Source organism: Toxotes jaculatrix, chromosome 1 (genome assembly GCF_017976425.1).
Source record: "Toxotes jaculatrix isolate fToxJac2 chromosome 1, fToxJac2.pri, whole genome shotgun sequence".
NCBI lineage: Eukaryota > Metazoa > Chordata > Actinopteri > Toxotidae > Toxotes > Toxotes jaculatrix.
In genome coordinates, this window is record NC_054394.1 from 26595581 (window position 1) to 26610733 (window position 15153).

The 15153-nt window shown below is 39.3% G+C and overlaps 1 protein-coding gene across 2 annotated transcripts in view; it reads left to right on the forward strand.

The window, feature by feature from the left end:
* LOC121183196 (zinc finger protein 609-like) overlaps positions 1-15153 on the forward strand; it is a 69952-nt gene that overhangs the window by 12702 nt on the left and 42097 nt on the right. For both annotated transcript variants that reach the window (XM_041040139.1, XM_041040148.1), the window contains exon 2: positions 8424-9309. In XM_041040139.1, coding sequence (XP_040896073.1) covers positions 8551-9309 — 759 coding nt within the window. In that variant the 5' untranslated portion in view covers positions 8424-8550. The remainder of the gene's footprint in view (positions 1-8423; positions 9310-15153) is intronic.

Sequence of the window (15153 nt, forward strand, 5' to 3'; positions counted from 1 at the left end):
AGCTTTTACTTTAAAGGCTTCATAAAAAGTTTCAAGTCTCAGAACCGTCTGCTTTTTATATCTTAAACTGTATGTTAGGTTATGTTTCAGGACAATTAAAGTTTTACCACAGCAAAAAACAAAACTCTGATTAGTTGTGGAAATAAAGTAGATTTCATTGTGCAGCCCTAACCATAAGTTACAAGGCTTTTGTGGTTAGTTTAATAAAAAGAGAGCACTGGTATTGGATCAGTTCTCTGTATTGGAAGTTACCTGCAGTTTAGGTATTAAATTTGGTTTTGGGAGAAAAAGGTTGCTACAATAAGTGGATTAAGTGATCAACAGAAAATTAAACTGCAACTATTTGGATAAGTAAATAAGCATTTTAGTCACTTGTTTAAACAGAAATATTAGTATTTGCTTTTTTTTGTCACACACGATAGCAAACCCAGTAGTTTTGGATTTCTTGGTCAGGCAAAATAAGACCATTAAAGATGTCACCATGGTCGGTGGGATTATTATTATATTAATATCCTTAACAACACATTTGCTGCAATTCTCTGCGCTGTGGTTGTGTAAATGTAAGTACCCTGAAACTGAAATTATTATTATTTAATTGCTGAACATACACATATGGCATGCAGTGAAAAAGACCAGACACAAATATATTATTTGTTGAACTGCTGAGGTTAGATGGCATTTACAGATGACAAACTAGATAAGCATTTCTCACTAGCAGAGTATTGAAAGCTTCTCCAACCACAGTAATATGCCTTATTAGTATTTAACCACTCTCCACCATATAGATGGATATAATGAAGATATATTAATTAAAATTCATCACAAATTTCAATCTAATGTCTGTCCACTGAGAGATTAAGCATGCACTCGTTGAGCTCACTTCACAGTTGACCACAGACACACTCGAGTGTGTCACAGTAGATGCTGCCGCCGTTACTATATTGACTTGCCTTGAGACCGAACGTCTCAATTATAGAATGAAGAGACCAAAGATAATTAAAAGTGTTTCGAGAATCCAAGTGACTGGCTTTTGTAATTCAGAAATCATGACAGAGTGGAATGGCCGAGCATGTTAATGGAGCTGCGCCTGTCTCTGCTGGAGTTCTCTGTGAGCACAGGAAAATTCAATCTGACACCTTGTCGGTGTTTTACGATCAGGGTTTCCTTACGCTCTGGCCAATATGTAAGTGTTCTTTCTGACCTCTGCATCAACTGTTGCCACAGTTTGATAATTTATTTGTACTCATGGGTGGGTCAAATTCACAGTTTAGACGGGCCAGCAATATTAGGCTTGACAAAATTATGGTGGTCTTAGTGTCATTTATTTTTCCATATTTCCCTTTCCACAAACAGTGGGGAATGATGTTGACACTGTTCTGAAAATGAAGTTATTACTAGTGATATTTCACAGAACAAGTACTTTGTGACAGACACAAATGAGAGTTTACTGTGGCAAGCGTTTCCTCTTTCAAATGACAGTAAATGTACTCGATGTGGCTTTGATTCATGTGCGACAAATGTTTGTTTACTTCTAATATTTTTAGAGTGATATTTAGCTCAATTTGATCACAGTTCACACAGACTTCATCTGACTTCAGTGTTCAGCTGCTTAAACCTTGAGAGCAAGTCATTATTCTTTCATTTAATCTATTGAAATCAATATCAAAGGGATCACAGGCTGTCTAGCTGGATACTTTTATGCGTGATTCCAGATTAATGTTGGTTTGAAAGCAGTTCACCATCAGACCATTTTCACATTTTAAGCTGGCGTCTTTTCTGTGTGCTGGATGGATCATCTCACAAATTTGTTTAAGTATACAACATAATTACAGTGACTTTAACAAGCACTGGGTGAATAGCTCTTTATTTATGTGTTATAGCATTTGTTGGCAGTTATCCTGCTTACTCACTACTGGGTATTCAAGATGTTACCTAGGATTTTAAACATGTCCGTACAAATGTTGCTAAATTTTATTTATTTTTTCCTCTGTTTTGCCCTTTAGACCATAATGAGCTGCTGTTTTTGCACACCAAAAACTTGGGCTTTTCAAACACACTCTGTAGTGTTCATGAATATAAAAAAAGAAGCTGGTTTTGGATTTTGTAAACAGTGTAATATGCTTGCTTAGACAAGGTTAGGTGCCGTGAGGGTGTAATGTCAAGAAGAACATTTTCTGATGCCTCTAACCTTTTCCTTGTACGCTTATACTGAGTGTCAGTGTAGCCAATCACATAAAGCATGTTCTTTATTTAATGTCACACAACATTGCAGTTACCGCCAGCCTGGTTAACAGGTAGCATTTATGAACTGTGATCAAATCAAATGCCCTGAAGGACCTAGTGCTGATGTGTAATTTAAACAGGTAAACTGCATTTTCTGATTTGTCCACCTTTACTGTGGACGTAGTCTTCACGTCAGAGTGAATAAGCACGCAAGATGCCGACAATAGGACCAGTTGTCTTTTTTTTTTTTTTATCAAAAACAAAAAAGAGACAGATTGCTGTTTTTCTGTTTACTGAAAACTAACATGGAGAATGATGCAGTTTGAGGCAGTGTTGTGTGAGAGCTTTGTTTTTTGCTGCATCACACCATTGCCTGGACATTAAGGCCTAATCAGCCAGAGAGCAAATGCATATTTCACACTTGTTTGGTTGGTGTCGGTTTGAGTCACACAGATGCCAGTCCAAGTGATGCAGAAAGCTGCTGGGGATAAAAGACGGTGATATTTTGAATTGAACGTTTTATGTGTTCAGGTGACCTCGTTTAGTTCCTAATCTAGGAGTATATTGAATATTAATTTGATTTAAATATTATAAAAATACACAGGTTTTCATAAAATGTTGGGAGCACCAACAAAAGCATGCATGCACACTGAGGGCATTGATGTGAGCTCTGGTGAGGTCACCCTTTGCTGGCGAACGCGAGTTCCTGTCGTTGACATATTTACTGATAAAGATGCTGGCTGACCCACAGACTCCTGATTCCCATCACCTGGATTGGCTGGGTGCATTTCTATTTTGGTAATCAGCTCAAGCACACAATCCAATTACATGGAGGTTACTGTGGGGCTCTGAATGGGGACCTGCCTTTTAAATGACCTGCAGAGGAAAGGATGCACATTGCCAGACCTTGCACATGCAATTAAAGTTTATTTTTTTCTTACTTACAGTTAGTGCCATGTTAGTGCTTTTTAACCTGCTAACAACTCATACCATTTGATAAGTGTCTTATGGGAGATTTTGTACAGCGAAGAAAAACAAAAAAAATCCATTGTGTTATTTTGTTTATAGAAAAAAAAATTGCACATATACAAGTGTGTATTTTGTATGACTAAAGTCAACAAATCTAAACATTCTCAATTTAAAAGGATATGAAATTAACAGAAGTTAAACAAACCATCCTGTTGCTTTGGCCACTTGGTTTATTGTTTTAGTTACTGTATGTGTTGGGTGTTGGCCCAGCTCAAGTGCTCCTGGATATCCCTCTCTGTTTAACCAGTCAGTGCTTGTTTGATACACAGAGCCACAGCTATGCAGGGCATGTAGTTGAGATTTTGGAAGCGCTAAAATCTCCTCTGTGAGCTGCGGTAAACCCGACTCTTCCCTGCATCTCTGCAAGACGATTTAAAGTAACTTTGGAGAAGCATTTTTTCAGTCCTTAATGAGTTTTGGAGCACTGGGAGCAGAGATGAGACAATAATAATAATAACAAGAATCATTATAACTATACACACCTCCATAAAAAATAAAAGCATCATAGCATAGCCTAAGTGTTTATGATTCTAATTATTGCAGGAACATCTACGAATAAAGGTCTGGGCCCAGTTGCTTCCAGTAAATATGGATTTATCATGATGGAACAATGCTTGTGACATTTATTGTTCTGAATGAAGGTATTTTCTAAATGTATTTAAAAAACAATGTTTTCTGCCATTAAAGTAGCTGCGTTTTCATACAGTTTGAAGATTTTCATACAATCATGTACGGAGATAGGCCAAGGTAATCACACTACGAAATTTTCATGTTGACACATGCCTTATGTGAGGGCATATCTCATTTATGCCTGAGCTGAGGGGTTGATTTTTAACACTGCAATTCAAACTGTAATTTTGAATTTTCCATTGCGTATGTTGTTATTTTCCACCTTTCTTTTGCACCCCCTCTGGATCCTCACCTCTGTCACATATATACAATAAGCATATTTAGCTAAATGAGTCCTGCGTCCTGGCTTGTGTCTGAATAGAGTCGGTTTCAGAACCTTGTTTAAAGATGAACTTCATAAGGTCATTTCTGTTTTATGCACAGATGGTGTTCCACATGCACAAAACGACATTATGCCGGGTCCAATTTTAAGTGTGTTCCTCGACAAATCGAGCAGAAATCTCTTTTCTGCACTTTAAAGGCAGACTGACCCTTGTGTGGCCAGTGTTCATTTTGTTAATGAAAACTATGATGAAAATATTCCTTGGCAACCAGTTTTTCACAAGAAAATGAGGTCAAACTAAATGAAAAGTAACCTTTGAAAACTGGAATTGTTTTCATGCAATGTCTTATTCGCCAGCCTGTGTCTGTGGAATCGTACTCTGCGGCTCCTGATTAGTAAAACAGTTTCCTCCACTGCCCAAAATATCTCTTGATTGGAAGATGATTTAGCCATTTGACCTGTCGACCACTACTATTAATGGGAAACACCATAGCCAAGTTATGTGTCTGTCAGTAGTGTTATCTGAGGTTACCTGTTTTTGGGGAGAAAAACAGATTTATGGACTAAATTCATCTACAATCCACTGAGAATTAGACAAGAGGCAGCAACAAAACAGCTGAGACAAACTACAAAAACATGCAGGCAGCACGCTGACATTTATAAAACAAAAAAGAAAAGGTAAGCTAATGTAAATATAAAGTGCTGTACATTGATGTTACTTTCAGTCGGCTATCTTTGGCTTAGGAGTGAGTAAGTTCCAGGATTAATGTCAGTAGTCCGACTAAATTGTCCTCCAGTTGCTTGGTAAACAAAGATCAGCAGTATTGATGTTATCCTATGATTGTGTCCTCAACAAAATTTGAAAGATTAAAATTTGACTGAAACTATGACACGTTTTCATCAAAGGGCCAAGAGCGAAACTAAATCAAAGCCAGTTGCCAAAATTAACAGTGGATGTGGCCTCTGTGATAGATGGCTGAATGAAACTGGATCTGGGAAAAAAGGACAAGCACTCTGGGAGTTGCACAGCCTGCATGCCTTTCGCTCAACGGGGCACTCACTGGGACATTTCCTCAGTGGGGCTTTTTCAAAAGGGGCTTGCACTGCAGTTCCAGCTAAGGGCAGTACAGTAGGTCAACTGCTGATAGAGTTACAACCTCTCTTTTGTGGAGGTGTTGGACAAATTAGACCTCACAACTGTTTACCCAGTCAAACAGGGACAGCTGCATCTCTCCACCCTCCAAAAACCTGCCACTGACTGTTGTTCCTTTGGGGAGCCATCTGTGAGGAATAAGCAGGCACGGTGATCAAATGATTGTTCAACAGTTTTACCTCTGTCACTGCTGGGGGTGATTTAAACGGCCCCTGTAACTGAATCAGCACGAGCTCTGTGCATTATGTGGTCCAGCTGCCATTTTGGGCTGTTGTTCTAATGAGAGCTGAGTAATGGTAGATGATGCAAAATGACTCCTTTTTCTGTCAAGTCGGTGGGAACAAGCCAGCTTTAAAGACTAGAGTATTAACATCTGTACTGTAACAGTGAGATGCTTTTGCTGTATTTTACATACTGAACAGAGTGTGGTGTGCAGTGTCATAACTAGACAAATGGGCTTATACAATATATTTTGCGCTCACCCGTTATAGAGAGATTAATTTAATTGTACGACTAACAGTAATGGAGCAGAAAATATGCTGATATCCCCATACAATCTCTTTGGATGCTGTCATAGTTATTCGAGAAGCTTCAGGATTTGACTTGATAAACCCATCACAGATGAGCTGTATTTACACGAGGCTAATAGCCCCGGGAATGTGAAGTGAATTTTGAAATCATTTCAGAGTTTGTGCTTTAAAATGCTGCGCAAGTCTTCTGTGTTTGTAATTTTACAAGTCTAATAGATAAGGCAGTTAAATATTCAACAGTTTTTAGCAAGTGGAGCTTAATATCTCTACAAAAAAAGGGCAATCCACTTAATTAATTGTCCTTATTGTGAGAGAAGTGTGTGGGAATATCCTCATTTTAAAACATGTTTTATAAAGTGTAGTCTCAGAGCAATTTAGTTTACCAATTAATCAGCTGTACAAGTAAATATTTTAGCTTGTTTTGTGTTCGGTTACTTGTGGGTTCTGACAGGGCTGCAGCTAACATTTATTTTCGTTATTGATTAATCTGTTGTTTTTCATTAATTGTTTTGTCTAAAAAAAAAAAAAAGTCAGAAAAATAGTAACAAAAAAAAAAAAGAAAAGAAAAACTTCTCCATTTTGAATGAAACCAGCTAATGCAATGTTAAAATAGCAAATTATGATGAGGTTAAAATGCCATGGCCTGAATGTGGATACATTAAACACCAAAACCCTGGAAGTCTAGTAAGAAAATATTTCACATATCCATTAGAAAATGTAGGAGTCATTGCTTAAGCTGTAAAACATGAAGTAAACACACCACGGTTACTAAAAGAAATAACAGAAATAAGAACCAATTTTCATGTCTTTATAGGGCTTCACTGTGTTTGGCTGTATTTTGTCAGTCGAGTCTCTGCAGCACAAAGAAAATCACTCAGAATTTATGCCTGTTTGAGGCAGTATCGATCTCATCACCCTTTACCACCACCCCAGAGTCTTTTGTGCTCAGGCTTCCTTATCCTTCACGTTCTTCATGGCAAGGGGAGATGAGAGCTACGGATGTGAGTTTTAATTACTTGCCTACATGCAGTGAGCTCTCGGGGGACTGGAAGTGCAAGATTTTCGGAAAATGGTCCAGCTCTTTATCTGGTACCGGTTCATCCTCACGTTTTACATCATCAAGCCGAGGTTATTTACAGCTTCTGAGGGGTTAAATTGAGCCTCTGGTCTGAAAGTACTGCAAGTTCTTAATTTAAGAAGTAGAACATCCTTAAGGAACAATAATAGCTTATGGATTGGCTCAAGCCTTCTAACCGTTCTATCATGAGTACTTAATCATAGTGTTAGCAATGAGAAGAGTTGAATTGAGGGCAACTGGACTTGGTTGAGGACCTTGAAGACGTTTTACCTCTCATCCAAGATGCTTCTTCAGTTCTTCAGATCTATAACCAAGTCCGGTTGCCCTCGATTCAAGTCTTCTGGGATAATCGTGACCTGGATGACTGAGAATCTTCACAGACGTACTGTTAGCAGTGTTATACAATGAAATAAGACAGTGACATGAATATGTGTGTCAGTAACTTTTATTTGTACAGGGAGCTTTTTAAAACCTAATATTAGGTCATTGTTAACGTATGGTTCACATTAAACTCTGGCTTGACAAGTTGCGTTCTTCTTTTTCATCACTCACAGAAGGTTGTTACTACTCCAAATACCACTGGTTGGTGATTTTTTTTTTAAATTGACAAATTAATCGGTGGATGTCGACGACAAATACTAGAAAGCGGTAATGGTAATGACGCAGCTGCCAAGGCGAACTGTATTTATAAAGCGTTTTATTCACAAGGGAAACTCAGTATGCTTTACATACTTTAAATGTTGCGTATAACTAAAAAAAAAAACATTTCAAAGATGTCAAAGCGACAGTTAACAAGATTCTTTTTTTCATGCCTGTGTTGATCTGAAGTACATCGAAAATTAGATAAAGCTGCAATCTGTAGAGGAATGTTGGATTTATTTGCTAAAAGATATGAAACATGATGACCTTTGGGCTATATTGTGCAAGCAAATACAGCAAAACCGGTGTTCTCCCGACACGCACACTGGCTCATTCATGTTTTTAAGCTCCTCTGTTAATGCAAGATTACCATTGTGCTCTTGAGTTGAAAAGGCACGGCTCCATAAACCATGCGGGGGTGTGTGAGGCCAGATACTCCTTATTTATCAGCAGTGACACTATCAGCGGTGCCTTGTGAAAAGAGAGCCAGTCATTCAGAACAGTGGGGCCACCTTGGCTGTCAAAGCAGGATTTAGGCTACATTTCCCATGGTTGCCATGACGACTGTGGGAAGTGATTATGAAGAGAGGGTTTCGGTGCAGTGCTGTCACACCAGTGGGTATTACCATAGTGGTTTGCGCAGTGATCATCAGAGAATTACTGGCTCATGATCAAACGCTTTTTGTGTGTGTGTGCGTGTGTGTGTGTGTGTGTCTTTACCCGATGAAATGCTCTGTTCTGTGATGGCAGAGCTATACTACTATTATTTCTACGTGTGAATTATTAGACTAATATAACTCTTTTCTTATGTCTCCCTAGGGAATATGTGGTTAAATGGGACAGGAACGAGTAGACCGTGAGGATTCTCTAACCCTTGCCCCGGAGTCCCAACCGTCTGAGAGGGTGTCGGACCTCACTGAGGCAATCCTGGGCCGTTGGCACTAAAATGTCCCTAAGTGGTGGCACTGCAGGCGGGAAAGGTGTGGACTCTAATGCGGTGGACACTTACGACAGCGGGGATGAGTGGGATATCGGTGTTGGAAATCTGATTATTGACCTTGACGCTGACTTAGAGAAAGACAAACTTGAGATGTCTGGTACCAAGGACAGCATGGCGGCACCACCCAGTGCAGTGGCAGCGTTGCCTGACAACATCAGGTTTGTTAGTCCAGTGTCAGGCTCTCAAGGCAAGGAAAGCAAATCCAAATACAAGCGCAGTAAGAACTCTAAAGACAATAGTAGCAAAGCTTCAGCTGGAGATGGGGGTAAAAAAGAAACTACAGGACGGACTCAGGGGGAGCCGACAGGCACAGCAGCGAGCGCAGGAGCTGCTGGCAGTAATTCCACCTCTGGGAGGAACATGGAAAAAGGGGGCAAAGCCTCCCGGGGTGTTCTGAGTGGTAAAAAAGAGAAAGAAGGGGCAAGTGGGAAAAGTAAGAAGGACAAAACAGATGGAGCCCCAGTCGTGGCAATAGGTGCTGCGGAGAAGGATGTTGTGTCTCAAGCCCAAGTTGCTTTGGGGAATAGTCGTAATACGTCATTTGAGAACACACAATCAACAGACTTGGCAGAAGCCAATCAAATGGGGAATATTGCACTTGAACCTGTTGGGATAGTACCAGCATTGACCACAAAAACTGAACCAGAGGAGGTGGAAAATGGTAATACCGAATGCAAGACGTTAAAGAAGGTGAAAAATGAAAAGGTAAGCGTTTCCTTTTACTCTCTTTTGATGCCGCATGGGTTGTTTGTTTGGTTTTGTCACGTGTTATTATTTTGTGGATTAGTCTTGTCTAATGTTTTGTCAATGTCAAAGGCAATTTTTAATTCCTGGCTTTAATGGGGACGTTAGCAGTCGTCGGTTGGTGGGCTCATGTCACAACATGATCTTAATGCTTATAAAGTTTGTGTTGACAGTCAGTAGTTTATATAAAGTTGATAAAGTCATTTGCAGCTCTAAATAAATTTATACGAAAGTAAGTAAATTATTTTATTGTGAGTGCCGTAATAGTTAAATTGGGCCTTGAACTCCTTGTTTTGAACAGGCACAGTTGTTGACATGTGTTAGCAGCAATAATACTCACCTCGGTCCCCGGTTTCTTTTCCAGAAACCAACAACTGTGGCGCTGCATTTGACTGTGAAATGACCCTGACTGTCGTTAGTTTCATTATCATGGTGTGAATTAATACAGCAGGGCACAATAGGACTGAGCGTTGTAGGGTTCTTGAAGTTGCGCTTTGTGATCGCCTCTCCGCTACAGCAGGCTGAGAGATGCACTCCTTTCTCTGAAGCTGTCTGACGTGTGATGCATAAAAAGACCTACTGCTGTTTTCTCTTTTATTACCACACGGTGAAAAAAGGCACCCTTGACGAATATGATGCCGAGACCAGATACAGGAAATAGCCCACACAGTGCTGTATGTTTTCCCTCTTATCAGCAGAGGCTTGATTCATTTTAAAAGGTGCATAAGCGCCTTGATATTTAAAAAGAAAAAGAAAATTCTTATTCTTTGTTAAAAATAAATACCATCCATACCATCAGCTGCAATTAATTCTGAAAGTGTTATGTACTGTACATGAGCCAGCAAAACCGAGTAGTAATGTCAGACTTGAATATAATAGATAATGTCAGCCGTACACATCACATTACGCCTGTGAAGTTAAGTAAATGTCACATCGTGTTCCACTTTTTTTTTTCCTTCACACAATTTCAACGCTGACATTGTCATACAAGAACAATATAAAGATCCGTGTAGCTGTTCACCCACACTTATCTTGTTCACTCAGAGTTGATCTATCACTGTGTCTATTGTATGCCTCATAGCAGCCTTTTCATGCTCTCGCAGTATAAAAGACAGCAGAGCAGGGAGGTGCTGAGGACTGTTTTTGTCTGTCATCGTGTTCCATTCTTAATCCCACAAGCCCCAGTAATGCCTGGTGGAGCAGTATGTGGGGGAGGGAGCTGGTGCAAAGCACGCCTTCGTCGTTTTTCCTGCTGCTCTGAAAGTGGCATGGGGGATGGGCTGTGAGGAAGCCTGTTTGATTCCTTAAATCCAGGACACCCAGTCATGAACACAAGCTGTACAGTCTCTTTGGAGCGACTGCAATGAAAGGAAATTTCAGGGAAGTCTTTGTAATCACAATGTATTTAGAATGAAAAGGCTTTTGAGGGAGAACCACATGAATTGGTTGACAGCGCTGAATAAAGGAGAGAGGTCACAACTGCTTTCAAATAGCTAACTGGAGAAATGTATCCTTGAGAACGTGATGGAAAAAAAGGATGTGATTACATTGCGGCACACAACAATTTTGGCTTGAAGAGCAGTTTTTAGGTTGGCAACCCTGGTTAATGGATGTGTTAAAGCTGCATTTGAATGCATTTTCTTCTCAAACAAAATGATATGAATTTATGAACAATATATATGAATTTATATACAAACATTTACTTGTAAGTCAGTTTTCCGTGCTTACCTGGAAGGTTTCATCACGTAAGGAAGAGGGACAGGGCAAGCTCAAGGACAGCAATAGTAAAGATGGACCCAAACCTAGTGTTGACACTACTGAGGTTGATAATACCTACTCACACATATTTGAATGATCACAGACTGTAATGAACAGAAAACATCCTGGTTGTAAGATTGTGTAGATTGTAGCAAGTTTTAAGAAGACAGCCATTCATTCCTTCGAAAGTCATTCAGCAAAAAACTAGGATAATATACTGATACGGCTCTTTGTGGCTTTTAAATGTGTGTTGGACCTAAAGCTGTAATAATTACTTAAGTAATCGATTAGTCAGCGGAAAGAAAAAGAACTAGTGTTTTGATAGCAATGATTATCTGTCAGCATATCACTGTAAACTGAAAATGTGGGGGTTTTGGATTTTGGTTGAACAAAGCAGGACATTTGAAGATGTCACCTTCAGATCAGCAAAATCTTTTGACTATTTTTAAAAAATATTCCATAGATTAAATGGTTAATTGAAAAATAATCGGCAGATCAATTCATAATGAATATAATCATTGGTTGCATCCCTAACTTAGCCCGTTGGCTCAAATAATGATAATACAAAAGATTCATTTCAAAGTTTCTGCTACACTCTGAAAAACGTATGTTGTTCTACACTGACTTATTTTGTAATGATTGTGTATGTGAAAAAGTCATTTTGGACCCATGCGTGTCACACAACCTGCAGTTCAACATTTGAGAAGGTAAAAACAGCAAATGTTTGGCATATTTGCTAATACCTCAAATGATTATTTGATTGTCAAAATGACTGCTGATTAGTTTTCAGATGATTGATTAATCGTTGCAGCTCTAGTTCAGTGGAAATGATTACTTACTGATTACTGACCTGACTCACAACTTCATATCAGGGAATCCTGTCACACCTTTTTTTGGGAGTTGAGGTTCAAAATGCTCCATTTATTCAGTTCTTGTGGCCTGTAAAAGGTCAATTTAAAAGATAAATGTCCATCTTGCCTATTTCCAGAATTACATCCAGTTCTAAATGCGTGTATAATGTGTATGTTATGAATAGTTAAGTGAAATAATAACAACAAAACATCATTATTGTAGGAGACGATTGCTATTGGGAAGTAGATTTGGAAATTTGTCAGCCTCATTACAAGTTGTCTGTTAATTTGAAACAACTAACTGTCCCCATGTCCATGTGTAATCCAAGCATTAATCAGTATGTGTCTCAGTAGCAACCTTGTTCTCTGTGGTAGAGGTGTAATAGTGTGGCTACATTGTCGGTGTCCTAAGTTAAAGCTCCCCAAAGCATTGGCTCTCAGATGCTGAATAAATCATCTCTACTTCCTTCGTACAAGTGCTAACCACCTCTGAGTGTGTCTCACTCTCCCACCTCTCATTATACAAATCTAGAGGAGTAAGGCATTCATCAGCTGCTCCAATGTGCCCCTGGCCTTGATAAATGGAGCAGCTCTCATGGAAAATTACATTGGCAATGTTACTTTGAAAAGGGGGGGGGAGGAAAGGCCGCACTTGAATGAAAGAGCACAGCCACTGCTCTGCATTGCTGCTGATGTCCAGCTCAGGGAGTGGAGGGATCTCATGAGAGCTAGCTTGAGTTCTTTCTCTCTGCCTGTGCCTGACTGACTGTTGCTATTGTGTTACAGCTCATTCCTTTTAAGTAGTGCCAGGGCTTTTAAAGGCTCTGGAAAAGAAGAAAGACTGTGACTTATTTTAAGAAGAGGAGCAAATTACATCAAGAAGCTCACTGCAAAGTGAGGCTGTTACCTGTCCGTGCTCCAGCAAGGCTAATTCTGTAGAGATGAGCTGAGTTGTTGCTTTATTAACAGAACAATTAAGCAGCAGAATTTAAAAAAAAAAAAAAAAATCTAATTTCTCCTAATCCTCCTATTTAATAAAAGCTGAAGTGTTTTATGATTGTTCAAATATGCTCTCATATGATCTTCAGCAGCGTCTGACCGTTTCTGTAACCTTACAAAACCGACAATTGGACGTTTACACTCACTTCCTGCTGTGATTGGTCAGCTGTGCAAAGGTGAGACAGGGGCCAGGGCTTGAGCTACTCTCTCTCTCTCGAGCTTTCTTTTTTTCATTTCTTACACAATAATCTTACATGCACAACAGACTGCGGCACTATGCACGCCTTCCAGGAGCTGTAAACCCGTTTGATTTCCGATGTGGTCAGATAATAATGCACCTTATGTACTAGTTCTGTTTGATCATAACCGGCCGGACTCTTACACACATCAAGGGAAGAATTTTATCGGAGTTTCACTGCAGGGCTTACCAAGATGGTTGAACTCAATATGATGCTAGAAAATGATGATATTTTTCAATACTGTGTATCGTTATATGGCAAGTGTGTGCAAATCACATGAAACACCCAAATGTATGTTCAATGTAATGATAACTGAATAACTCAGCTTGTTAGTTTCTTAATCACAGCTTTCTTGGGATCATCAGAATTAAACAAATAACACAACGTATCCGCAGAGAGCTGATAAATGATAGTATGAATTATCTACAAGCCCCGGTTCATACCCGTCGTGATTTCCGCGTTGTTTCCTCTGCCCATTTGGAGCATTCACCCTCAGGGAGTCCCTCAATTCTACAGGAAGAAAACATTTGACACTAATTGTTTTCCCACGTCTGACATCAGCCGCTGCCTTCACAATAATGTGAAATGTTTTGAGCTTGTAGGCAAAACAAAAGACTACATCGAGTATAAAAAAAAAAATCTAGTCAAATCAAGGAAGTTATTAATGTACATGTTGACTATCGGGTCTCTTTTGATCAGTGAACAGCTGTCTGAATGGATAGAAAAATGCAGTTGTAATATTGGTTGAGTCTTTTATATTTTCATTAAATGTGAATGTCCATGTCCCAGGGATACTGTTTTGTTTTTTTTGTTTTTGTTTTTTTTCCCGGTAGACTAGCACGGATGCCATGCATACCACACATTTTCAAGGTTTACAGTGTCCTATCCCTCACTGACATGCCAGTGCAAATCAAAACAGTAATAAGCATGCTGTAGCCGGCGCCTATGTAGAGCATAGTCAGGTATTTCTGCACCTAGACTTGAAAACTGTTTTCAGATTCACACTGCTGCTTTATTTATTCTTTGTTTTTTTACGAGGCATCAACCTTAACCCTAGAAATCCATGTTAGAGAGTCGTTACAGCATAAGCCACCATTATACCAGATTCCTCAGCCCACACTGCAGACCACAGATTCAGAAATTGAATTAGAAGAAGAATGCCTTGGCTCACAAAGTTTATAGTCTTGTTCCACAGGAAATCATTGTCAAGAGGCACCGCAGGTTTTTTTTTTTTTTTTTTTTGTAAGGTTGTTTTGTGTCCCATCTCTCTGCCTCATGAAGGCTTTTGGGATTTGCTGTCACTTCTGATGTTGAGTATAAAGGAAGCTTGCTTTTACCGCAAGTACAGTCTGGCAAAATGAAAACTTTGAAGTAAAGCGTTGTGGTAGGAATGAGTGTGGCTGGAATTTTGCAGCGAGAGTCTCATTGGCAATTTAGCATCAACCTTTTGATGTTTTAGGGGTTTTTTTTTCTTTAAATTTCTTTCCCCAAGCTTCACACTACGAGGCAGATTATGAATTTATCATTTGCTAATGTGTGGTCATATTAACTAGGCATTGGCATGTGTTACATCCAAAGAGTAGATCTTTAGATTATCTAAAAAAAATAATTATAACAAATGCTTTCCATAACAGGTAACCCTGATCAACAGAATAACAGGAATCAGAACTGTTGCCGAATCTATAGCCTACTAAATGTCAAAAATAGGACAAGGTAGTGTCTTGAGATGTCTCATTTTTTTCCACCTAACAGCCCAAAACCCACAGATATTCAGTTTGCAATGACATGACATGACAAAGAAAAACCGAATAATGCACACATTTGAGAGCCTGCAGAATAATATTCTTAAAGCAGTGCCTGACACTTTTCCTGAAGCTAATCAAGGTGCATATAAACTGAGAGACCTCCTGGGAATGTGAGCGCCATGTTGTTGCTCCTTTATTAGAACAGCTTGGTTA